Source organism: Mustelus asterias, chromosome 6, assembly GCF_964213995.1.
Source record: "Mustelus asterias chromosome 6, sMusAst1.hap1.1, whole genome shotgun sequence".
Lineage (NCBI taxonomy): Eukaryota > Metazoa > Chordata > Chondrichthyes > Carcharhiniformes > Triakidae > Mustelus > Mustelus asterias.
In genome coordinates, this window is record NC_135806.1 from 39,417,822 (window position 1) to 39,445,466 (window position 27,645).

The 27,645-nt window shown below is 46.3% G+C and overlaps 2 protein-coding genes across 2 annotated transcripts in view; both read right to left on the minus strand.

Annotated features, from left to right (window-relative positions):
• The window catches only part of LOC144494816 (serine protease inhibitor Kazal-type 1-like), a 433,046-nt gene that overhangs the window by 48,768 nt on the left and 356,633 nt on the right, over positions 1–27,645 (minus strand). The gene's annotated exons all lie outside the window — the stretch shown is intronic.
• On the minus strand, positions 8,298–20,891 carry LOC144494815 (uncharacterized). Its single transcript, XM_078214197.1, has 2 exons — positions 20,857–20,891; positions 8,298–10,285 (listed from the first exon to the last, which is right to left on the minus strand). Exon 2 carries the CDS (start codon positions 9,743–9,745, stop codon positions 8,630–8,632), a length of 1,116 nt encoding a protein of 371 aa, XP_078070323.1. The 5' UTR covers positions 9,746–10,285; positions 20,857–20,891; the 3' UTR covers positions 8,298–8,629.

Here is a 27,645-nt window from a genome sequence, read left to right on the forward strand (position 1 = left end):
AGGGAGTGCAGAGAAGGTTCACCAGGTTGATACTGGAGATGAGGGGTTTGGATTATGAGGAGAGGCTGAGGAGATTGGGTTTGTACTCGTTGGAGTTTAGAAGGATGAGGGGGGATCTTATGGAGACTTATAAGATAATGCGGGGGCTGGATAGGGTGGAGGCGGAGAGATTCTTTCCAGTTAGTAAGGAAGTTAAAACTAGAGGACACAGCCTCAAAATAAAGGGGGGTCGGTTTAAGACAGAGTTGAGGAGGAACTTCTCCCAGAGGGTGGTGAATCTCTGGAATTCTCTGCCCACTGAGGTGGTGGAGGCTACCTCGCTGAATATGTTTAAAGCGCGGATGGATGGATTCCTGATCGGTAAGGGAATTAAGGGTTATGGGGATCAGGCGGGTAAGTGGTACTGATCCACGTCAGATCAGCCATGATCTTATTGAATGGCGGGGCAGGCTCGAGGGGCTAGATGGCCTACTCCTGCTCCTATTTCTTATGTTCTTATGATTACTTAAATGCACTATTTCACACGACAGCAATAAATGGAGATCCTGTCAACCAAAACAGGTGATTATAAATTGAGCACTGCTGTCTGTGCACTAAAACAGGGATACACTTATGATGCCAATTACACAACCTTTGGACTGTGACCTTACTCTGGTGCTGTGCAGTCTGTGGTGACCGTGCAAGTGGTGACTATTGCTGATCATTGGGGAGGAAACAAGATCAAAAACTACAGAAGAAAACTTTAAAAATAAATCCATGAAAATCAGTAAGCTTGAAAAGAAAAGAGGGAGAAATGATAAGGAGGGAAATAATGGAGTAAATATGAATCAAAGTTCTCAGAGCAAAAGAAAAGTCAGGAAAAGAAACACAATTTAGGAAAAGGTGAAAAGATGGATGTTTAACATCCTCTGAAGGTGAAGTAAATGGAAAGGTAAGAGAACAAGATCAACGATTAATAATATTGAACAGCAAGGCTTTTCTTTCAAAGGCTTCAAAGTCACCATCCTGTTTCTGCCTTTGAACAGTAGAAAATCTGTAGAGGATGAACAGAGCTTGTAGCATGGAATCACACAGAGAACGCTAGCTCTGTAATGAAGGAGCACTCCCCTCTCAGGTTAAGCATTGTTCGTGTTGAAGGTCAGTGACCCGCTTTCAGCTCATTATCATGCTGATGTTTGTTCGAGAATTCCATGCACAGGTTACAGGCCCTGAGCTTGAATGCTGAAGAGCCTGATATTGATCTTCAGGCCACATTTCAGTGGAAACAGAATCATTCATGAAGATCAAGTTGCTGCCGGATCCGTTGCCCCTGCATCTGAATGCGAAAGGCTGGGCGACTGGGCCTTGGGGTGTGGATTGGGGCAATTGGCAATTTGGGGCGAGGGGTGGAGGGGGGTGGTGGCTGACAGTGGTCGATGGAGGGAGGGCAGGTGGCTGGCAGTGGCTGGATCAGGGGGATGATGGTAACAGTGGTCAGTGAAGGGGGGTGGCTAGCAGTGGTCATTGGAGAGGGAGTGCGGGGGGTGTGGCTAGCAGTGGTCAGTGCAGGGGGGGTGGGTGATGAGAGAGGTGGTGGCTGGCAGTGGTCAGTGGCCGGGGGGTGGTGGCTGGCAGTGGCCGGATCTGGGGGGTAATGGTAACAGTGGTCATTGGAGGGGGGATGATCATTAGCAGTGATCGGTGGAGGGGGGAATTGGTGGGGTGGTCTCTAGCAGTGGTTGGTGGAGGGGGGTGGGGGGGTTGGTCACTAACAGTGGTCGGTGAGGGGGGGGGGGTGATTTCTATCTGGCAGCTAAGCTGCCCACATTCTTGTAACGTGGGTTTCTGGAGTATTTTTGCATTCAGCCACATATCAGGGCCGTCCTGCTGATTAGTGCCACATTGCGTTAAGTTCAAAGTGTTGTGAGCAATGTGCTGGAGAATAAAAATATTGAACACGGACCTTACAAATTACACAGGGCCCTAATTTAAATAACAAGTTCCATTATTAGCAGAATCAAGGCTCATATTCCTGACGCAACCACACCTCCTTTATACCAATATGGTGGGAGGCGCACTTCTGGCCTGTAATGACGATACTCTTCCCACCCGGGAAGGTTAAGAGGCCTGAAAAACAAAGCATGGCCAAATTTCTCGGCATTGATATATTTTAGGGAGTTGAAGGAAGGGTCATCAGTCTCTTCCTTCAATATCTACCGAGAACATCCCAAATTAGAATTCATTAACAGTGCAGCTAAGAAGTACTTACACTACTGCAAGCCTGCTTGTTGGAACTGGCCTCATTTGGAGCATACACAATGAATATGGGGAGGGTGTGAATCCATTTCATTATGCTGTTGAGAATTTTTTACTAAACATACCGGGGTGACACCCCTTCTTGGCATGGGCTACAGGTGGTTCAGAAGGATGAAGACCATTCACAACACTCAGCTCAGTTAGAGCCAGTCACCATTCAAAGCTGGGAGTCAGACTCTTCACCAATCAACAGTGGGAAATGAAATGTTCTGTGAACAAGTGTAGCAGCATCGCAGATACATTTTAAAAACAACACGTGTTGATGAAGCTGAGATCGAAAGCAACCAGAACAGTTAATCCCTCACTGACACTTCAAGTCTTAATCAATTGCTGATCAGATGATATAAAGCACCAACTGAACGTGTTGACTCCAGTTCTTATTGAACTCAGAAACAAAATGGTAATGAATAAATATGAGCGTGAGAAGGAAAGTCTTAAGAGGAACTTACTCACTGTAGAGAACAAGAACGGTGAGAGTAGAGCAAAAGCTGAGGATAGTTTCATTCTCGTGCAGTGGAAGCGTTGGGTCAGTAACTGTGCAGTCACCCACTTGTACTAACACTTGTCTCAGAGAATGGAGCTGGTTTAAATATAAAGGGAGGGCTGTTCACTGACTCACTGAGCAATGTGAAATGTACAGCTGCCTAACGTTTACACAAATCCAGCTGGACTTGGGGCTGGGCTGGAGCAAGGGCTGCCTCTGGTATAGAGAGTGGGGGTGTAAGGGAAGGATTGGGGAGTGTGATTGCCTCCAGTTAACAGGGCCATGTGATGCTTACAGATCTTACCAAGGGCCCATGTGTCCCTGATGCTATTTTTAACATTTTTCTGAGCGTGTCCAAACAGTCATGTACACCTCAGTGCCTCCCTCTCAGCTCCACACAGGATGCAAATACTTTCTCTGCCATTGTCTTGGAAACCAATCTGAGAGGCCAACTATCACCGGGCTTGTCGTGCGAGGCTGCAACCTGTCGATCGATTTGCCAGGAGCTTAACATGACAGCAATAGACCCTAACATGACCCCAACATGACTGCTGCATGGTAATAGCAGGACAAGGCGCTTAAGAGTGGGAATTAATTGCCTGGTTAAAGGCCTCAATTGGCCCACAGGCAGACAGGGAGCCAAGTACTAACCCCCAGCACCCCCCATCACAGCGGCTGGTATCATTGTGGTGGAAGCAGAAGCTGGCTTTATGCCACCCCCCCCCCCCCCCCACCACCACCACCCTCCCCCCCCCCCCCCCCCTCCCCCTCCTCTCCCCTCCCCGCCCCTCATACTGGTAGTGGAACATACTTCCTCAAGTGTGAGGCCACATTTTGCAGCACATTAGGAATGAAGGGAAGATATACGACATCTCAGAAAATCATCACGTATATTCAAAATGACTGGAATTACTTCAAGAGATAATTGCAACTTCAAACGATAAACTGAAATTTCGCCTTGCACATTTCTTCCGATCAGTGTAAATAATGTAAATAATCCACTCCCTTTATTGAATCCATAGCTGGGAATGCCCAGGTTTAGGTTCAGCTCTGAAGAAAAAGAATCAGGGTCCATCTCCCTCAATCTCGTCCATTCTTGGAGCATGACTTTAAAGGTTGGGGACTGGTTCTGGTCGTTAGCCCACACCCTGTTTCTACATGGTCGGCTTCAGTACAGTGATAGGCGATCTTCATGGAATCGGACCAGCTTTTCGAAGAGTTGTGATTCATGGTACCTCAAAGTCTACATTCTGAAATGTTCTCCTCACCAACCAGCTCCCCCCTCCCCGCCCCACCCCCCATATCAATTTATGTCCCAAACAACCCCTACGAACCCTCATGCTCCATGCCAATGATGCCTTTCAAACAATCCCATGACCTCTCATGCTTCGCATGCCAATGTATGTCCACCAAACAATCATTTTGGTCCCTCATTCCCCCATACTAAGCACATCCATACCCATTCACCCACAATACACTGCATAGAAGCAAAGAACACTATGGTGACAGTAGGGTATATAAATAAAATATGTTAAAACAAAGGGGCGGCACAGTAGCACAATGGTTAGCATTGCTGCCTCACAGCTCCAGGGACCTGGGTTCGATTCCCGGCTTGGGTCACTGTCTGTGTGGAGTTTGCACATTCTCCTCGTGTCTGCGTGGGTTTCCTCTGGGTGTTCCGGTTTCCTCCCACAGTCCAAAGATGTGCGGGTTAGGTTGATTGGCCATGCTAAAATTGCACCTTAGTGTCCTGAGATGTGTAGGTTAGAGGGATCAGTTTGCTGTAAATGTGTAATGGAGAAGATGAGGCAATTCCAAGGTCTGGTTAATAATCTTTGTTTTAACATATTTTATTTATATACCCTACTGTCACCATAGTGTTCTTTGCTTCTATGCAGTGTATTGTGGGGATATGGGGGTGGGGCCTGGGTGGGATTGTGGTCAGTGCAGACTCGAAGGGCCCAATAGCCTCTTTCTGCACTGTAGGGTTTCTATGACTCTATGATCCATTCATTGATAGCTTTTCACTCTCTTAAAAAAACTTTTTTTACTGCAGCCAATAAAAGTGTTGATAATTCAGACCCTTTAATGTATGAATAGCTGAAACAGCAAGCACTGGAACCATTTTTATTTTGTGGAAATAAACATTGTGACATTGACAGCATAGATCAGAGAAACAGAGTTGTTCACCAAGCAATGTTTTCCCTGGAGCTCAGGAATTTTAATAGGCTAATGGACCTCTGGTTTTCAACCAAGTCTCACTGAGAAGCCAGAAATCCATTGGAGTCCATTGGAGTACTAAACGTGTGGCGAAGTATTTTCACGATTAGCAATTCTAAGGGGCACTGGTCCTACCGGGCTTTCATACCTTAATCGCAGTCTGCAGCTCTTTCAGGATCTAATGCCATGGCAAACATAACTCACAAATGTCGCACCCATAATAAACATAAAGTAAAATTCTCTTTTATATTACTCATGATATCAAATGACACCCAAACTGCTTCCCTTATTAAAGTCAGTTTGCTGTAAATGTGTAATGGAGAAGATGAGGCAATTCCAAGGTCTGGTTAATCTTATATAGATCCATCAGTGTATACTGGGTGTATTGGTCATTTCAGATGTATCTCTACAGGTATACGTTAAGACAACAGCTAACTGAAGCATGGATTCCTTACCAATCTTTCAACATGTCAACCGTGGCTCAGTAACACAAGTCCTGCCTCTCACTCAAAGTTTCCGCCACCTGAAGTTGTCTCCCAGGAGTAATAAATCCTAAAATTTAGGGAATTTAGGGAACACAGGGAATCACTCTGCCCTTTAAATCAACTAATTTTCTGAAGGATTCCACGCCTGTTTCCCTTCTAACCCATCATTTTTGATGTGAGTAAATGGAGTGATTCCTAGCTGTCTTACCATAATGAACATTGACAGATATGATTTCTTATTTTCCACTTTGTTAAGCTGAAAGGCAGCAATAAGATAGAAAGCCCCAGATTTTCACTCCCAATGTGGGTGCACAGAGTAGGGAAAATGTCCGATTCTGCAAACCTGACAGAGGTAAGAAGTTCTCCAGATGTTTGGAGACAGTAGGAATCAGACCACGTGAATGGCAATGTGAATGGTCAGACTTGCTGCTTTAATACTAATAAAGGAAAGAATAAATCAAAAAACAGCCCTCACCCCTCACACCCCACACACTCCCTAAGCCCCATCCATGCCATTTCATGTCATCTCCATAGCCCCTCAAACCCTCTATGCCAACATATAAACCTCTACCCACCCCTCTGGCCCCCATAACTTCCATGCAACCTACATCCCTCTACCCACCCCATAAGCCTTTATAGGCCCTATGCCAACTTAGTGCCAACTAATACCAGCACATGCCATCACTCACCACCCTTTGCCCTTAAGCTTTCATTGCCAACTTACCCAGTCTACCTATGGGTAGACTTCAAAAGCCATAGTGAGGTTAAACAAATAAAGTTCTAAGCGTCTACTGATGACGTCACTGTTTTTTTAAGAATTCATGATTAAAAATCCATTCACTTAGCTTAAGTTCCCTCAACTAATTAATCCCCTATAATAAACAAGCAATGTTTTAAGTATTTAACCCATATAATAATAAACACTTGTATTCATAACCCCATATCAAAAAACTATAACCAATTGGAGCTCTCAGTCAAACTGTGAACTGACAGACACCCCTCTGTGATAATGATAGACTGTGAAATCAGTCATGCAGCACAAATCCTATAATGTTCGCCTTCAGTTTAATGTCAACAAACAAAGTTAAATAGCAAGCACTGATTCTTTTAAACTACAGGTTCTTTTAGATTTAAAGGAGGGAGATTTAAACACCATAACAGCTTGACAAATTTTATGAGTTGACCCACATTTTACGCACATACATGTATATTTTTAACCATTCCATAGGGTACTTAGCTCTCCAAAAGGAATCCCTGGACCTGCCCCAAAGGCTTCCGAACCTCACCAAAGTGTATCCTACCTCCCCAAAAATCTATTATTAACTTTAGATCTTCTCATGAAGAGTGTATATGCCTACAAGTCATATTTCAGAAACCTGGGTAATGAAAACACATCTGACTGAAAGCAGCTGTCGCTGTAACTATGATGGGCAAACTACAACCCACCCTTTCCCCTGCCACCCACGCACCACCCCCCCCCCCCGCCCCCCCAACCCCCACCCACCGCCGCCCAACCCCACACTGGCAAAAAATCAAGGGTGCTGGGTTCAGTGGGGGGAACTACTTGTGGAATCAGGGATTTGGCATCATTTTGGCTAAATTCCTTCCATCACGATGAAAATTCAATCCCGAAAGTAGAAATCGTTGTAAGAGTTATCTCAGTACTATACCATGGGCATGTCAAAATGATAGCAGTTAAAAACTGGTACAGCACACTGCTCCTTTCATGGGAATCTCTACATAAAGAGTATGGAATGCTTTGCCATGGAATAGTTGAGACAGTGACCACTGAAGGGGAAAGTGGGGAATTTATTTGAAGCAGAGGAATGTACAATGTTATGGGGACAGTGCAAAGCAATGAGATTAGTTATATATTGCACTGGTAAAGTGAAAGCACAGATATATACAAATCACCGCCTTCTGTGCAGTTAGGGTCTATGATTTTTTGATTATTAGTTTAAAAAATACTTTTAAATATAGATAGCTGAGAATTAATCCTGGATTTTAGATTGGAGGTGAGTTCAGTACAGGTTAGGGTGGTGCTATTGTGAGGTCTGGAAACCCAGAAGGACGGATTTCCCAATTGTTTTATAAATGCAAGATTCCGTCAAATCTTTTCTGTGGGGCTTTACCCATAGACAGGGTGATTGACAGGGTGGGAAGACCACAAAAACAGTGAGAGGCAGCATGGTGGGGGACAGGAGGTTCTGGATCATGGGAGGAAGTTTGGGATCAAAGGGTAAATTCCAATGAGATTTGGGGACAATCAATCATGGGGGCTTGGGGTGTCAAGGAGCAACAGTGATGGTCATGGTTTGGGGAGAGGAGGGAAGCAAATGGATTGCTGTGGATTTGAGGTATTTACTGAAAAGCTAGTTGAGCCTGGTCCTTCTCATAGAATAGAATCATAGAATCCCGACAGTGCAGAAGGAGGCCATTCTGCCCGTTGAGCCTGCACTGACCACAATCCACCCAGGCCTTACCCGCGTAACCCCACATATTTACCCTGCTAATCCCCCTGACACGAAGAGACAGTTTATCATGGCCAATCAACCTAACCTGCACATCTTTGAGGAGGAAACCCACACAGACACGGGGAGGATGTGCAAACTCCACACAGTGACCCGAGGCTGGAATTGAACCCAGGTCCCTGGCGCAGTGAGGCAGCAATGCTAACCACTGTGCCACCGTGCCACCCCCTAAATCAGTAGAAAGATAAGCAACATCTTGACCCACAAACAATGCTGTGAAGACATTTTCCAACCTCTCTGTGCTTCTTTTAAGCTCGGTAAGAAGTCTCACAACACCAGGTTAAAGTCCAACAGGTTTATTTGGTAGCAAATACCATAAGCTTTCGGACCACTGCTCCTTCGTCAGATGGAGTGGAAATGTGCTCTCAAACAGTGCAAACAGACAAAATCAAGTTGCAGAATACTGATTAGAATGCGAATCCTACAGCCAGCCAGGTCTTAAAGGTACAGACAACGTGGGTGGAGGGAACATTAAACACAGGTTAAAGAAATGTGTGTTGTCTCCAGACAGAACAGCTAGTGAGATTCTACAAGCCCAGGAGGCAAGCTGTGGGGGTTACTGATAATGTGACATAAATCCAACATCCCGTCCTCATGTGTGCGGAACTTGGCTATCAGTTTCTGTCAGCGACTCTGCGCTGTCGTGTGTCGTGAAGGCCGCCTTGGAGAACGCTTACCTGAAGATCCAAGGCTGAATGCCCGTGACTGCTGAAGTGCTCCCCCACAGGAAGAGAACAGTCTTGCCTGGTGATTGTCGAGCGGTGTTCATTCATCTGTTGTCGTAGCGTCTGCATGGTTTCCCCAATGTACCATGCCTCGGGACATCCTTTCCTGCAGTGTATCAGGTTGACAATGTTGGCCGAGTTGCAAGAGTAGGTACCGTGTACCTGGTAGATGGTGTTCTCACGTGAGATGATGGCATCCGTGTCGATGATCCGGCACGTCTTGCAGAGGTTGCTGTGGCAGGGTTGTGTGGTGTCGTGGTCACTGTTCTCCTGAAGGCTGGGTAGTTTGCTGCGGACAATGGTCTGTTTGAGGTTGCATGGTTGTTTGAATGCAAGAAGTGGGGGTGTGGGGATGGCCTTGGCGAGATGTTCGTCTTCATCAATGACATGTTGAAGGCTCCGGAGGAGATGCCGTAGCTTCTCCGCTCCGGGGAAGTACTGGACGATGAAGGGTACTCTGTCCACCGTGTCCCGTGTTTGTCTTCTGAGGAGGTCGGTGCGGTTTTTCGCTGTGGCGCGTCGGAACTGTTGATCGATGAGTCGAGCGCCATATCCTGTTCTTCTGAGGGCATCTTTCAGCGTCTGGAGGTGTCTGTTGCGATCCTCCTCATCTGTGCAGATCCTGAGTATTCGGAGGGCTTGTCCGTAGGGGATGGCTTCTTTAACGTGTTTAGGGTGGAAGCTGGAGAAGTGGAGCATCATGAGGTTATCCGTGGGCTTGCGGTACAGTGAGGTGCTGAGGTGACCGTCCTTAATGGAGATGCGTGTGTCCAAGAATGCAACTGATTCCGGAGAGTAGTCCATGGTGAGTCTGATGGTGGGATGGAACTTGTTGATGTCATCATATAGTTGTTTCAGTGACTGCTCACCATGACTCCAAAGGAAGAAAATATCATCGATGTATCTAGTGTATAGCATCGGTTGAAGGTCCTGTGCGGTGAAGAAGTCTTGTTTGAACCTGTGCATGAAGATGTTGGCATATTGAGGTGCGAATTTGGTCCCCATGGCTGTTCCGTGTGTCTAGATGAAGAACTGGTTGTTGAACGTGAAGACATTGTGGTCCAGGATTTTAAGCTGTCAAAGTTCCCAAGAACCGGTAGCTAAGTTAGAATGACTCTTAGAATCAAAGTACAATATAATAATTAAATGGCCATCCACTTCCCACAAGTAGATAGGTCCCCACCCCTTGTCCCAGCTCTGTTAAAACTGGAATTAGACAGCTTCAAGCAGATTTAGTTCATTTTCCATATTTCTTGTGATTTACCCTCCCACTCAACTCCACCCCACCAGCTTCTGTGAGTTAAAATTCAGTCCTACAGTTTGGGAGACCTTTTTATTTTCAAACAGAATGCAGAAATACAACAAGTTTATTCAGAAATTGATAACATTCAAACAATTCATCCTATGTGGAAAAGTGAATGATTCTGAAAATTGGCCGGAAAACCCGTGTCAGTCCAACATTCAGTTGCGATCCTTTTGAGGTCCTTGTAGACTTTAGTTCAACATTTTTCAAATTTCTGAATCTTGATCTTACTTTTGGTAGCGCTGAAATGCAAAAACCATCTGTTATTCTGGAATCAGTCACGGTACAGTGTCTGGCAGAGAGACAGAATGATCAAGGGCACAGGGAGACAACTGAGACCTGATGAGAGGGGGAATCAACCTCAACCTCTCATTGATATCACAGAGAGGCAAACATGCCTCTGGCAACACAGAGCCACAGATTTGTACCTGCCCTTTCCTCCTACTCTTCAAACTGAAATCAGGGCATTACAAATGAGAGGCAAACCTCAATATCAAACTCTCACTGCTTAGACCATAAGACACAGGAGCAGAATTAGGCCACTTGGCCCATAGGGTCTGCTCCATTCAATCATGGCTGGTATTTTTCTCATCCCCATTCTCCTGCCTTTTCCCCATAATCTCTGATCCCCTTATTAATCAAGAACCTATCTATCTCTGTCTTAAAGACACTCAATGACCTGGCCTCCACAGCCTTCTGCGGCAAAGAGTTCCACAGATTCACCACTTTCTGGCTGAAGAAATTCCTCCTCATCTGTTTTAAAGGATAGTCCCTTTAGCCTGGGGTTGTGCCCTCTGGTTCTAGTTTTTCCAACTAATGGAAACACCCTCTCCATGTCCACTCTATCCAGGCCTCGCAATATCCTGTAAGTTTCAGTAAGATCCCCCCCTCATCCTTCTAAACTCCAACGAGTATAGTCCCAGAATCCTCAACCGTTCCTCGTACGACAAGCTCTTCATTCCAGGGATCATTCTTGTGAACCTCCTCTGGACCCTTTCCAAGGTCAGCACATTCTTCCTTAGATATGGGGCCCAAAACTGCTCATAATACTCCAAATGTGGTCTGACCAGAGCCTTATACAGCCTCAGAAGTGAATCCCTGCTCTTGTATTCTAGCCCTCTCGACATGAATGCTAACATTGCATTTGCCTTCCTAACCGCCGACTGAACCTGCACGTTAACCTTAAGATAATTTTGAACAATGACTCCTAAGACCCTTTGTGTTTCTGATTTCCTAAGCATTTCCCATTTAGAAAATAGTCTATGCCCCCATTTCTCCTTCCAAAGTGCATAACCTCACTCTTTTCTACATTGTATTCCATTTGCCACTTCTTTGTCCACTCTCCTAACCTGTCCAAGTCCTTCCGCAGCACCCTTGCTTCATCAATACTACCTGTACCTCTACATAACTTTGTATCATCTGCAAACTTAGCAACAGTGCCTTCAGTTCCTTCCTCCAAATCGTTAATGTATATTGTGAAAAGTTGTTGTCCCAGCACTGACCCCTGAGGCACACCACTAGTCACTAGCTGCCATCCTGAAAAAGACTCCTTTATCCCCACTCTCTGCCTTCTGCCAGTCAGCTAATCCTCTATCTATGCCAGGATCTTACCCTTAACACCATGGGCTCTTAACTTATTTAACAGTTTTCTATGCGGCACCTTGTCAAAGGCCTTTTGGAAATCTAAATAAATCTTGTCCACTGGTTCTCCTTTATCTAATTTCCTTGTTACCTCTTCAAAGACCTCTAACAGATTTTGTTAGACATGACCTCCCCTTGACAAAGCCATGCTGACTCAGTCCTATTTTGTCATGCACTTCCAAGTACTCTGTGATCTCATCTTTAATAATGGACTCTAAAATCTTGCCAATGACCGAAGTCAGGCTAACCGGCCTATAATTTCCCATCTGCTGCCTCCCTCCCTTCTTGAACAGCAGTGTTACATTAGCTACTTTCCAGTCCTCTGGAACCCTCCCGGCCTCCAGTGATTCCTGAAAGATCACCACCACAATTTCTTCAGCTATCTCTGCTGAGATAGGGGTGTAGTCCATCCATTCCAGCTGATTTATCCACCTTCAGATCTTTCAGTTTCCCTAGAATCTTCTCCTTAGTGATGACCACAACACTCACCTGTACCCTTGATTCTCCTGGAGCTCTGGCATCCCACTGGTGTCTTCCACCGTGAAGACTGATGCAAAGTAACTATTCAGTTCCTCTGCCATTTCTTTGTTTCCTATTATTACTTCTCCAGCCTCATTTTCCAGTGGTTCAATGGCTATTTTTGCCTCTCTCTTTTCTATATTGAAAAAAAACTTCCTATCTTCTTTTATATTACCAGCTAGCTTACACTCATATTTCATCTTCTCCCCCATTATTGCTTTTTCAGTTGTCCTCTGCTCACTTTCAAAGGCTTCCCAATACTCTGGCTTCCCACTAATCCTTGCCACTTTGTATGCCTTTTCTTTTGCTTTTATGCTGTCCTTGAATTCCCTAGTCAGCCATGGATGCCTCACCCTTCCCTTAGCATGTTTCCTCCTTGGGATGAATTTCTGTTGTGCCTCCCGAATAACCACCCAAAACTCCTGCCATTTCTGTTCCACTGCCTTCCCTGCTAGGCTCCCTTTCCAATCAAATCTGGACAGCTCCTCCCTCATGTCTTTGTAGTTATCTTTATTTAATTGTAATACCGTTACATCTGATTCCAGCTTCTCATATTGTGGTCACTGCTCCCTAAAGGTTCCTTCACCTTAAGTTCCCTAATCAAGTCTGCCTCATTACACATCACCAAATCCAGAATTGATGTACCCTAGTAGGCTTTGATTTGATTTGATTTATTATTGTCACATGTATTAACATACAGTGAAAAGTGTTGTTTCTTGCGCGCTATACAGACAAAACATACCGTTCATAGAGAAGGAAGCGTGAGAGTGCAAAATGTAGTGTTACAGTCATAAGGTGTAGAGAAAGATGAACTTAATGCAAGGTAAGTCTATTCAAAAGTCTGCCAGCAACAGGGAAGAAGCTGTTCTTGAGTCAGTTGGTATGTGACCTCAGACTTTTGAATTTTTTTCCCAAAGGAAGAAGGTGGGAGAGAGAATGTCCAGGGTGCGTGGGGTCCTTAATTATGCTGGCTGCTTTGCCGAGGCAGCGGGAAGTGTAGACAGAGTCAATGGATGGGAGGCTGGTTTGTGTGATGGATTGGGCTACATTCACGACCTTTTGTAGTTCCTTCCAGTGTTGGGCAGAGCAAGAGCCACACCAAGCTGTGATACAACCAGAAAGAATGCTTTCTATGATGCATCTGCAAAGGTTGGTGAGAGTTGTAGTTGACGTGCCAAATTTCCTTAGTCTTCTGAGAAAGTAGAGGTGTTGGTGGGCTTTCTTAACTATAGTGTCAGCATGGGGAGACCAGGACAGGTTGTTGGTGATCTGGACACTTAAAAACGTGAAGCTCTCGACCCTTTTTACTTCGTCCCCATTGATGCAAACAGGGGCATGTTCTCCTTTATGCTTCCTGAAGTCGATGACAATCTCCTTCATTTTGTTGACATTGAGGGAGAGATTATTGTTGCCGCGCCAGTTCACCAGATTCTCTATCTCATTCCTGTACTCTGGCTCGTCATTGTTTGAGATCCGACCCACTACGGTGGTGTCGTCAGCAAACTTGAAAATTGAATTGGAGGGGAATTTGGTCGCACAGTTATAGGTGTATAAGGAGTGTAGTAGGGGACTGAGAACACAGCCTTGTGGGGCACCGGTGTTGAGGATGATCATGGAGGAGGTGTTGTTGCCTATCCTTACTGATTGTGGTCTGTGAGTTAGGAAGTTCAGGATCCAGTCGCAGAGGGAGGTGCTGAGGCCCAGACCACGGAGTTTGGAGATGGGTTTTGTGGGAATAATAGTGTTGAAGGCTGAGCTGTAGTCAATAAATAGGAGTTTGACATAGGTGTCCTTGTTATCTAGGTGTTCTAGTGTTGAGTGCAGGGCCTGGTGTGGACCTGTTGCAGCGGTAGGCAAACTGTAGTGGATCCAGGTAGTCCAGGAGGATGGAATTGATTCGTGCCATGACTAACCTTTCGAAGTACTTCATAATGATGGATGTCAGAGCCACCGGCTGATAGTCATTAAGGCACGCTGCTTGGTTTTTCTTAGGTACCGGGATGATGGTCGTCTTCTTGAAACAGTTAAGGACCTCAGATTGTTGTAAAGAGAGGTTGAAGATGTTTGTGAATCCTCCCGCCAGCTGATCCGCGCAGGATCTGAGTGCACGTCCGGGTACCCCATCCGGGCCAGTTGCTTTCCATGGGTTGACCTTCAAGAAAGCTGCTCTGACATCTGCTAGTGACCCCAGATACAGGTTCATCCAGGGCTTCCAGGGTGGAGGGCATGCTCTCGCTGACCTCTTGCTCAAAACGGGCGTAGAATGCATTGAGCTCATCAGGGAGAGGTGCGTTGGAGCCGGTGATTTTAAATGCCCTCATCTTGTTGCCTGTTATGTCTTGCAAACTTTGCTATAGTTGGCGAGGGCCGGTGTGGGATTCTAGCTTAGTCCGATATTGTCATTTTGCATCTTTGATGGATCTCCTTAGATCATATCTGGCTTTCTTAAAAGAACATAAGAACATAAGAACTAGGAGCAGGAGTAGGCCATCTGGCCCCTCGAGCCTGCTCCGCCATTCAATAAGATCATGGTTGATCTTTTTGTGGACTCAGCTCCACTTATCCGCCCACTCACCATAACCCTTAATTCCTTTACTGTTCAAAAATTTATCTATCCTTGCCTTAAAAACATTCAGTGAGGTAGCTTCAACTGCTTCACTGGGCAGGGAATTCCACAGATTCACAACCCTTTGTGTGAAGTTCCTCCTCAACTCAGTCCTAAATCTGCTTCCCCTTATTTTGAGGCTATGCCCCCTAGTTCTAGTTTCACCCACCAGTGGAAACAACTTCCTTGCTTCTAGCTTATCTATTCCCTTCATAATCTTATATGTTTCAAGAAGTTCTCCCCTCATTCTTCTGAATCCCAATGAGAATAGTCCCAGTCTACTCAGTCTCTCCTCATAAGCCAACCCTCTCAACTCCGGAATCAACCTAGTGAATCTGCTCTGCACCCCCTCCAGTATATCCTTTCTCAAGTAAAAGGTCAGTAAAAGGTTACTTTCTCATGTAAAAGGTCTTGTATAGGTCAGGGTCGCCTGACTTGAACACCTCAGACCTGGACTTCAGCAAGCAGTGGATATCCCTGTTCGTCCATGGTTTCCAGTTGGGGAACACACGGATTTGCTTCTTTGGCACACAGTCTCCTACACACTTACTAATGAAGTTAGTTACTGTAGTGGTGACTCGTTCAGGCTGGTCGCAGAGTTTTTAAATACTGACCAGTCCACTGACTCCAAGCAGCTCCATAGGAGATCATCTGATTTCTCAGACCAACATTGCACGACTCTCTTTGATGGATTCTCCCGCTTCAGTTTTTGCTTGTAAGCCGGGAGCAGGAGCACAGCCTTGTGGTCTGATTTGCCACAGTGTGGGCGGGCGATAGAGCAGTAGGCATGTTTGATATTTGTGCAGCAGTGGTTTAGGATCTTTGGGCCTCTGGTGGAACAGGAGACGTGTTGGTGGTAACTTGGTAGTACACTCTTGAGCTTGGCTTGATTGAAGTCCCCGGCCACGATGAACAAAGCCTCGGGATGTTTCATCTCAAGGCTATTCGTAGTGGTGTATATTTTGTCCAACGCAAACCTCACGTCCACATGGGGTGGGATGTAAACTGCCGTCAGGATAACAGAGGTGAACTCCCGCAGAATGTAATAGGGGCTACATTTTAGCGTCAGGTATTCTAGGTCTGGGGAGCAGCAAGTTGCCAGTGTTGCTACGTCTACGCACCATGGGATGTTGATTAGGAAGCAGACCCCACCTTCCCTAGCCTTGCCCGAGACCGCTGTACGGTCCATTTGATGAATTGAGAAGCCCTCTGTCACAAGTTGCTCCAAAAAACCATCTCTTGGACATTCCACAAATTCCTTTTCTTGGGATCCACTACCTACCTGATTTTCCCAGTCCACCTGCATATTGAAGTCCCCCATGATTATTGTAATATTGGCTTTTTTATATGCCTTTTCTATCTCCTGATTTATTTTCTGCCCCACATTCTGACTATTGCTAGAGGGCCTGTACAAAACTCCCATCAGGGTCTTTTTACCTTTGCGATTCCTCAATTCCTCTACCCACAGAGATTCTATTCCTTCTGATCCTATATCACTTCTTGATATCGATTTAACTTCATTCCTTACTAACAATGCAACCCTATCTTTGCCCATCTGCCTGTCCTTCTGATAAGACACATATCCTTGGATATTTAGATTCCAGCCCTGATCCCCTTGCAGCTACGTCTCTGTAGCGCCCACAACATCGTACCGGCCAATTTCAAACAGGCTCATTTACCTTGTTCCGTATACTGCGCGCATTTAGGTACAACACCCTCAGTCCTGCATTGACCACCTCCCTTCTCATACTTGTCACCTTTTTTACTCTGCCCGAGGTTAGATTCCTGCCCCTTCTATACTCTCTGTTCTATTGTGTGGTCTTGAAACTTTACTAATCTCTCCTGAGCCCTCGGCTCCTTTAACTAGTTGAAAGTCCTCATCATTAACCTGCACTCCTACCCTCTCCTTTACCTTTGATATTCTAATTCTCCACACAACTGAACCCTCCCCCACTATTTAGTTTAAAGCCCTATCTACAGCCCTAGTTATACGATTCACCAGGACTCTGGTCCCAGCACGATTCAGATGAAGACCGTCTCATCGGAACAGGTCCCCTCTTCCCCAATACTGATGCCAATGTCCCATGAATTCAAACCCATTCCTCCCAAACCAATCTTTGAGCCACGCATTTACCTCCTTAATCTTATTGACCCTGTGCCAATTAGCTCGTGGCTCAGGTAGTAATCCAGAGATTATTACCTTTTTGGTTCTGCTTTTTAATTTAGCTCCTAGCTGTTCATACTCCCTTAGCAGAACCTTTGTTCCTGTTCTATCTATGTCATTGGTACCCATGTGGACCACGACAACTGGATCTTTACCCTCCCACTCCAAGTTCCTCTGCAGCCCAGATGAGATATCCCGAACCTGAGCACCAGGCAGGCAACACAACCTTCGGGATTCTCGATCCTGGTCACAACACAACCTTCGGGATTTTTGATCATGCCCCTAACTATACTATCCCCAATTACGACTACATTTCTTTTTCTCCCCCCACTTGAACGGTTCCCTGTACCACGGTGCCGTGGTCAGTTTGCTCATCCTCCCTGCAGTACTCATTCCCGTCCACACAGGGAGCAAGAATCTCGAACCTGTTGGACAGTTTCAGGGACTGAGGCTCCTGCAACCCTACTTCCTGGATCCCTCTACCTGCCTCACTCGCAGCCACACCCTCTTGTCCCTGTCCACTGGCCGAATTCAAGGTATTTAATCTAAGGGGTGTGACTGCCTCCTGGAACACAGTGTCCAGGTAACTCTCCCCCTCCCTGATGTGTCGCAGCGTCCGAAGCTCAGAATCCAGCTCATCCACTCTGAGCCGGAGTTCCTCAATCAACCAACACTTGCAGCAGACATGCTCACTGGGAACCACAATGGGGTCCACCAGCTCCCACATCGTGCATGAACAACACATCACCTGACCCTCCATCTCTATTTTATTTAATTAGTTTTTAATTTGGATTTAAATTTTAATGCTTCAGCACAATAAAGAGACCCAACTGATTCTCAAACTAAATGCTGCTAATGGGCTGGGAATTTCAACAGGTTCACCTTTTGACCTTTGACTCAGAAGCATAATCCAGCTACTGATACTCAAAGAACAAAGAAAAATACATCACAGGAACAGGCCCTCCAGCCCTCCATACCGATGCTGATCATGATGCCCTAACTAAACTAAAAACAATCTTTTGCTCTTTGTCCATATCCCTCTATTCCCTCCTTATTCATGTACCCATCCAGGTGCCTCTTAAATGTTGCTAATGTGTCTGCTTCCATCACCACCTCTGGCAGTGTGTTCCAGGCACCCACCTCTCTCTGTGTGAAAAACTTCCCCAGCACATCTCCCTTAAACTTTCCCCCTCTCACCTTGAACCTGTGCCCCCCTTGTAACTGACACTTGCACCCTGGGAAAAAGCCTCCTCAACTCTTAAGTTTTTGACTACATTTTTCAATAATAATCCCAGTCATGACTATTACAAATTCTATGGGATCTTTTACATTGGCCTGTTGAGGTAGCAGAGAGACTTTTTTAAGTCCTGGCTGAAAGACAGCGGGCGGAACTTTCCTGCTTTTGGAAATAATTGATGTTCAGAACCATTTCCAGGTCTCGGTATTTCCGGTGTTAGCCAGCTGCACGGAGTGGTGATCTGACAGGAGGTGGCTCATTAACGAGGCACCACCTTTTTCGTCCTTAAGGATTTAAGGTGGGAGCTCTACCGAGCACAGCCTCGAGGGATCAGCATGCTGATTCCCCCAGCGGCCCACTCCAGGGACATTCAGAAACAAGACAATTTTGGGAGGTGTGTGGCTGTGGGTTTTAAGATTCTTTGCCAGCTCCTTGCCTCCAAAGCTCCTTCCAAGGTGCCATGAAGATGCCACCCAGCTAATTACCGCAGCTAATCCACCTGACCGTCTTGGACACTAAGGGGCAATTTAACATGGCCAATCCACTTAACTCGCACAGCTTTGGATTGTGGGAGGAAGCCAGAGCACCCGGACAAAACCCACGCAGACACGGGGAGAACGTGCAAACTCCACAGACACTCTAGTCAGGTCTCTGTGGAACTGGGAGGGTACCAACTCCCTCCCTTTCAAGTTTGAATGTTGAAATCTACAGTGTTGATATTTTGCTAAGGTTTCATTTCTATTCTTAGCACTTTTACAGCTACAATCTGATCAAGTTATCCACTCACTGCCTGAAAGGTTAGGAAGATGTGAGGTTCCTCGTGTTATTTACAAGTAAATTATATCAACAAGGATTTTGTCTTTCATCCTTAAAGGTTTCTGCATTGCCAGATAGGGCTACAGAGAAAGTGAACACTTTACAGTGTTCATGATCTAATGTGGCATCCAAATGGAACATGCTTGTGTACACGCAGTGTGCTATTTCCTCTCTTGACAAACTCAAGAGAACTCGATCACTCTAGTACAGCTTCTACTTAAAACGGATGTGAACATACTGTGAGAGATTCTGATTGAAGAGGAAGTAGGGAGTTGTTCAGTTCTGGTCAGGAAGGAACGCAGTGTGCTGGGTTTTGGGGGATTAACAGGCACAAGTTAGGGAACACAGGCTGTGGGCCCCAGCCCAATTCCAGTTTGGTTTCAGTCTCAGTGCTATCGCTTCCATACTGAGACTAATGCATCATCCATGTCTAACCCGATTTACTGACACACAACGCTTAACATCTTGGGAGGACCTTCAGTGAGTAGACTGCAGCAGTTCAAGAAGAAGGCTCATTATCACCTTCTCAAGGGCAAGTGGGCTTGGCAAATAAGTATTGGCCTTGACTGCAACACCCATATCCTGAGAATGCATTTCTTTCAAATACTCTATTGCAGAGTTCCGTGCCTCTTTGTAGCCAGTAGTGAAGTGGGTGGAGAGACCCAGCACTGTTTCACAAGAATGTGCCTGTTCTTGCTGGGAAGCTTTGGGCCTCCAGCTCACCTAGTTGTGGATCACTGGCAAATGTTTGAGAGGGTTCAATGCTTCATAGATATCATTGCACTGTGCTCCATGGTCATGATGAGAAGATAACATTTGGCAGTAGTATAGACTTCTGAGTGCCCCAAGGGGCTTTACAGCCAATGGGGAACTTCTAAAATGCAGTCATCATTATAATGTAGGGAGAAATGGCAGCTAATTTGCACACAGCAAAGTCTCACAATCAGCAATGAAATAAAGGATCAAATAATCTATTTTAGATGTTAGTTTAGTAACATATTTTGACCAGGACATTGAAGAGAGTTTTGCATAATCTTCAGTAAGAGACTGCAATAGTGCCAGCGGGTCTTTTACGTCTACTGTGACAAGTGACTTACAAGTGTATCACATGTCAGGGACAAACATAATTCCCACTGACCACTTACAACCTCTAGCCTGCCATCATAATACCATCTTGCAATCCCTTACTGAATTTTTGATGGTCCAATGAAGTGTCAGGATTTCTACGGCGTGATGCATTCCTGTCTATATTCATACAGGGTGGGATTCTCTGGCCATTCATGCCAGCGGGATTCTCCCATCCCACCCCAGTGAACGGAGATTTGGCTAAGCGTCAAATTCTCTATCCTTGCTGGCAGCAGCGGTGGGGCATGAAGCGAAGGATGAGAGGTGACCTGATAGAGGTGTATAAGATGTTGAGAGGTATTGATAGAGTGGATTCTCAGAGGCTTTTACCCAGGGCTGAAATGGTTGCCACAAGAGGTCACAGGTTTAAGGTGCTGGGGAGTAGGTACAGAGGAGATGTTAGGGGTATGTTTTTCACTCAGAGGGACAGTTCCAGCCTGTGTCCCTCCAGATTACACTAACATTCAAGCATAACAAATACAGGTCCAATTTTACCTGATTTTGAGACAGAGCGCACATTCATTGTGATATGTGACCCCGTCAGTTCCACATACTGGTTCATATTTGGTGGGACATTTCAAATTTGACTGGTTCCTCCCACAGAGTGGTAAAACGAAGAAGAGAATCACTTGCACAGGTTCATATCTCCAGAATTAAAGTTGCAAAAGCACTGCAGAAATCAAAAGTGCAAATAGTTTTAATTTACCTGTATGGAGTTTTCAGCAGTTTCTGCAGCTGCAGCTGTGGGAAGAAGAATAGTCAATGCACTGGGCAGGTGGAATATTGCAGATAAAATCAAAAATATATATCTTGAGAGGAAAGAAAGATGGAAAGTAAGATCGTGGCACCTTTCCTGAGCTCAGGACACTCTCATATTGGAAAGACATCACCTCTAACAATACAGCACTCCCTCAGTATTACAGCAGAATGTTACTCTAGCATACGGGCTTAGATCCCTGTAATGGGATTTGAGTTTAAGACCTTCTACCTCAAAGGGAAGCAAACTACCACTCAGCCAAGCTACCACTTACACAAATATAGCTGACAGCAGAAACTTGCTGTGTGTACCTAGACATCATGGGCACATAGAACATAGAAAAGCTGCAGCACAAACAGGCCCTTCGGCCCACAAGTTGCGCCGAACACGTCCCTACCGACGAGGCTTACCTATAACCCTCTATCTTACTAACTTCCATCAACTTATCCAAAAGTCTCTTAAAAGACCCTATCGAATCCGCCTCCACCACCACTACCGGCAGCCGATTCCACGCACCCACCACCCTCTGAGTAAAAAACTTACCCCTAACATCTCCTCTGTACCTACTCCCCAGCACCCTAAACCTGTGACCTCTTATGGCAACCATTTCAGCCCTGGGTAAAAGCCTCTGAGAATCCACTCTATCAATACCTCTCAACATCTTATACACCTCTATCAGGTCACCTCTCATCCTTCGCTTCTCCAAGGAAAAAAGACCTAGCTCTCTCAACCTATCCTCATAAGGCATGCCACCTAATCCAGGCAACATCCTTGTAAATCTCCTCTGCACCCTTTCTATGGCTTCCACATCCTTTCTGTAATGAGGCGACCAGAACTGGGCACCGTACTCCAGGTGGAGTCTGACCAGGGTCCTATACAGCTGCAGCATTAGCTCCCGATTTCTAAACTCAATTCCTCTATTGATGAGGGCCAGTATTCCATACGCCTTCTTAACCACAGCCTCTACCTGCGACGCTGCTTTGAGCGTCCTATTAACCCGGACCCCAAGATCCTTCTGATCTTCCACACTGCCAAGCATCTTACTCTTAATATTATATTCTTTCATCCCATTCGACCTGCCAAAATGAACCACCACACACTTATCTGGGTTGAAATCCATCTGCCACTTCTCCGCCCAGTCTTGCATCTTATCTATGTCTCGTTGCAACTGCTGACATCCCTCTACATTATCCACAACACCACCAACTTTTGTGTCATCAGCAAACTTGCCAACCCATCCTTCCACTTCCTCATCCAGGTCATTTATAAAAATCACAAAGAGCAAGGGTCCCAGAACAGATCCCTGGGGCACTCCACTGGTGACCGACCTCCATGCTGAAAAAGACCCATCTACAACCACTCTTTGCCTTCTGTGGGCAAGCCAGTTCTGAATCCACAAAGCAATGTCCCCTTGGATCCCATGCCCCTTCACTTCCTCAATAAGCCTTGCGTGGGGCACCAGAACACTCTGCCTGTTTTGCGTTTGTGTGCATTCCTTAGATTTAAATGTGGACTTTCTTGTTTTATGTGTGACTGGAAACATGGGGCATAACCTGAGCACCGAATGTAAAAGGTCAAGGACGCCATGGCCCAAGTGTGTTCTGCCCTTGTTTGTTCCTTACCAGAACTGTATTGCTGCCTCAGGCCCGCCTAGTGAGCCCTGCTACTGAGTTCATGATAACTCATGAATTTCCTCCAATTAACCCTGGTTCAAAACGTGATGTAAGATTGCTCCAAGTATTTGAGGCACAGTAAGAAACAAAGTTCCCGCTGCCTCGGAAAAGTAGCCAGCATAATCAAGGATCCCACGCATCCCGGATATACACTTTTCCACCTTCTTCCATCGGGAAAAAGATACAAAAGTCTGAGGTCACGTACCAACCGACTCACGAACAGCTTCTTCCCTGCTGCCGTCAGACTTTTGAATGGTCCTATCATATATTAAGCTGATGTTTCTCTTCACCCACCTGTAACTATAACATGATGGCCAGGATTCTCCCAAAAAAATTCTAAGTCCCCAATTCGCGTGAAAATGGGAGTAACTCCCGCTGGCTTTTTTTGTGGGATTTTCGAATTGAATCTCCCAGACTCTGAGCACTGCAGAGTGCCTCAGCGGGATTCCCTCTGAAAATCAGGGGGGCGGGGCCTCTTCCCGCTGGAGAGGCCGGCAGGATGGCGCTGAGCGGGCCACTGCGCGTGCTCCAATCTGTCAGCACAGAGATTGACGCATGCGCAGTGGCCCCGCACTGCTGCCCTCCCAATAGCTGGCCAGCTCGATCAACCCCCCATCACTGGCCTTCGAATCCCCTATCCCTGACCGCTGGGCTCCCGGACCTCCCCCAGTAAGCCCCGATGTCCCCACACCCTGGCCAGCTCTGATCTCCTGATCCCCCCCGACAGTCCCGACATCCCCCCACTCTCCCGGGCAATTCTGATCACTCTGACCCCTCCTGGCAGTTCTGATCCCCCCGCCCCCACCCAGCAGCCCAAAACCCCCCCAGCAGCCTCAACTCCCCCTACAAGCCCCGACCCCCCACCCCACAAGCCCCAATCACCATCCTCCCTCTTATGTGGCAGCGGGAACCCCTGCTGAGTGCCCCCAATAGGCCCCTCTCTGGTCCCGCCCCCTTGGCACTGCCCAATGCCTGGTGGGCAGTGCAAAGGTGCCTGATGGGCTTTGCCAGGGTTCCAGGCTGGCACTGCCCAGGGGACATCCCCCTTACCCCCGAGGAGGGCCTCAATTGCCTCTCTTCACTCCAACAGGGTTGGGCCACCTATTCTCGGTTTGGGGGGGGTGAGATGCTAGTAGGCCCCGAGACTTCAGTCCAGGGCATGTTCATGATATGCTAATGATGGGCAGAATGGCTTCCTTCTGAGTTATGGTTTTGTCATTTAGCGCCACCTCTAGGTGTGTTTACCTCTAGGTAATAAAGTGTGTGTGGGACACCCTGAAGATGTGTAAGGCATCACTAGAATGAGTTGACTTCAGTTCATTAGCGGGACAAATGTTATTTAACTAAGAAAACAAAATGATCACAAGTAAAAACTGGCAATGGGAAAAATGAAAGTCTGTGACCATACCTAGCACTATGAAAAGGAACTTACCCACAGCTGATGTTGTAAACAGTTTTGTCCCCTTAGGTGCAGTCCCCTCCTTTTCAAACCTGCCATCTTCACCCCCTCCTCAAAGCTCTCACCCTTGATCCCTGTGTCAATGCAATTGACCAACTCAAATCCAACCTCCCTCTCCTCTCCAAATAAACCCTCAATTGTATTCTCACCTTCAAAATGAGTGCCCATTTTCCCTGTAACCAACCTTATGTTTGAACCTTTTGAATCAATTTTCTGGTTTTGCCACAGCACTAAAACAACCCTACTCAAAGTCACAACTGAGCTGCTGGTATAGTGCTCCACATCCTTCTTAACCTCTCTGCAGCCTTTATATGTTCAACATCACCATCCTCTTTCAACCTCTGTGATTCGTTGAGTGGAAGTAACCTTGATTGATTCCACTCTTAAGTATCAGTCAAGTGCAAGTGCTTCCCTTTCCGTCTCCGTGCTGTCATAGATTCATAGAATCATAGAATCCTACAGTGCAGAAGAAGGCCATTCGGCCCATCGAGTCTGCAACAAGCAGGCCCTATCCCCATAACCCCATGCATTTACCCTAGCTAGTCCCCCTGACACTAAGGGACAATTTAGCATGGCTAATCCACCTAACCTGCACATCTTTGGACTGTGGGAGGAAACTGGAGCACCCGGAGGAAACCCACGCAGACACGGGGAGAATGTGCAAACTCCACACAGACAGTGACCCAAGCTGGGAATTGAAGCTGGGTCCCTGGTGCTGTGAGGCAGCAGTGCTAACCACTGTGCCACCATGCTGTCACTTCTGGAGGTTTCCAAGGACCTATCCTGGCATGTTTTCTATTTCTCAGCGACATGTTTCCCCTCAGCAGAATCCTCTGAGAGTGCAGTAAAGGGGTTCGGTGTTGTAGGAATCAGTAACCACGCTAAGAATGTAGTACAAGGGGGTACAGATGGAATTATCCCCACTCTAGAGAGTGTAGTACAGGGAGAACATTCTCTTCTCCCGAGGCTATTACATTTATATATCACCTGATCACAACTGTAAGGTATCCCAAAACGCTTTGCAACCAACTAAGTACTTTATGAAATACAGTTGCTATTGTTTTGTGGGCAAATCATAGAATCATAGAAACCCTACAGTGCAGAAGGAGGCCATTCGGCCCATCAAGTCTGCTCCGACCACAATCCCACCCCAGGCCCTTTCCCCACAACCCCATACATTCACCCCGCTAACCTCTCTATCCTACACATCCCGGGACACTATGGGCAATTTAGCATGGCCAATCAACCTAACCTGCACATCTTTGGACTGTGGGAGGAAACCAGAGCACCCGGAGGAAACCCACACAGACACGGGGAAAATGTGCAAACACCACACAGACAGTGACCCAAGCTGGGATCGAACCCAGGTCCCTGGAGCTGTGAGGCAGCAGTGCTAACCACTGTGCCACCATACCGCCCAGTGAAAAATGTGAGAAAAGTTTAGCAAACAACGAGATACCCTAGACAACACAGATAAGTGACCAGCTAATCTATGTCGGCTGGTGCTAATTCAAGGATGAATATTGGCTCAGCTCATCTTTGGACTTTCCCCGTCTGCGGCACTAGAACAGGCAGCCAGGCTTTGTTTCAATAGCTAATCTGGAGAATGGCATGTTGGAGCTCGCATTCAGACACGTACTGGAGCATTAGCGAGGATTGTGAACTCAAGTCTTGGAGTGAGGCAAATCAGAAAAACAAAAAAAAACTAACAGTGGGACAAATATACTTCCTCGACTAACCGGTACTGGTCAAAAAAAACTTACTAAGGAGTCTAACAACACCAGGTTAAAGTCCAACAGGTTTATTTGGTAGCAAACACCACTAGCTTTCGGAGCGCTGCTCCTTCGTCAGGTGAGTGGGAGTTCGGTTCACAAATAGGGCATATAAAGACACAAACTCAATTTACAGAATAATGAATAATGATTGGAATGCGAGTCTTTACAGATAATCAAGTCTTAAAGGTACAGACAATGTGAGTGGAGAGAGCATTAGCACAGGTTAAAGAGATGTGTATTGTCTCCAGACAGGACAGCCAGTGCAAGTCCAGGCAAGTTGTGGGAATTACAGATAGTGTGACATGAACCCAAGATCCCGGTTGAGGCCGTCCTCATGTGTGTGGAACCTGGCTATCAGTCTCTGCTCAGTGACTCTGCGCTGTCGTGTGTTGTGAAGGCCGCCTTGGAAAATGCTTACCCGAATATCAGAGGCCGAATGCCCATGACCGCTGAAGTGCTCCCCAACAGGAAGAGAACAGTCTTGCCTGGTGATTGTCGAGCGGTGTTCATTCATCCGTTGTCGTAGCATCTGCATGGTTTCCCCAAGCTCAACAATCACCAGGCAAGACTGTTCTCTTCCTGTTGGGGAGCACTTCAGCGGTCATGGGCATTCGGCCTCTGATATTCAGGTAAGCGTTCTCCAAGGCGGCCTTCACAACACACGACAGCGCAGAGTCGCTGAGCAGAGACTGATAGCCAGGTTCCACACACATGAGGACGGCCTCAACCGGGATCTTGGGTTCATGTCACACTATCTGTAATTCCCACAACTTGCCTGGGCTTGCAAAATCTCACTAACTGTCCTGGCTGGAGACAATACACATCTCTTTAACCTGTGCTAATGCTCTCTCCACTCACATTGTCTGTACCTTTAAGACTTGATTATCTGTAAAGACTCGCATTCCAATCATTATTCATTATTTTGTAAATTGAGTTTGTGTCTTTATATGCCCTGTTTGTGAACAGAACTCCCACTTACCTGACGAAGGGGCAGCGCTCCGAAAGCTAGTGGCGTTTGCTACCAAATAAACCTGTTGGACTTTAACCTGGTGTTGTTAGACTCCTTACTGTGTTTACCCCAGTCCAACGCCGGCATCTCCACATCAAAAAAACTTACCCACAGTGCAGAATAAGAACAGAGGGAGAAGAGTTAAAGGTGAGAATGGTTTCATTCTCCTACAGAAGCAGCGCTGGGTCAGTTGCATAGACAGTATTGACACTTGTCTCTCAGTGTTATTGCACATGATGGAGCTGGTTTATATAAAAGGGGAGGCTGGTCAGTGACTCATTATCAATACAAGACGCACAGGAGGGAAACATAGACTAAGGATGGCCAAGTGTATGAGTGAGGAAACAGTTAATCTGCTAAACTGGAACAAATGCTACAGCAATGTGTTGAACAATGCACAGCTCCAGGACAGTAAGAACCTACAAGGATACAATCGCTTGAAGGCCACCCAGAGTCGCTACCCTTTTACTGACGTTCACAACAAGCCCTTTATCTCACTCCACTCCTCCCTCAAACTGAATGTAACAAATAATGGCAACTGGTCACATCCTTTTGTATGAAGGTTTGGTGAAGTTCTCCCACCTCTCCACAGTACACTGTGTACTGGGGGGAAATGGCAACAGTTTCAGAATTGGAATTGAAATTTCATGTGTTTGTTGTAAGTCTTATTGCACTGCCTGCACATGAACTGGAGTTAGCTAATGCGCATGCAGAAAAACAGGGTCACATGCAGACATGGGGGGAATTTGCCTCAGGTATTTCCACTGTTCTTCTTGCCCCTGACTCTGTTGGGATCTGGGACTTTGGGAAAGATGGTGTTCA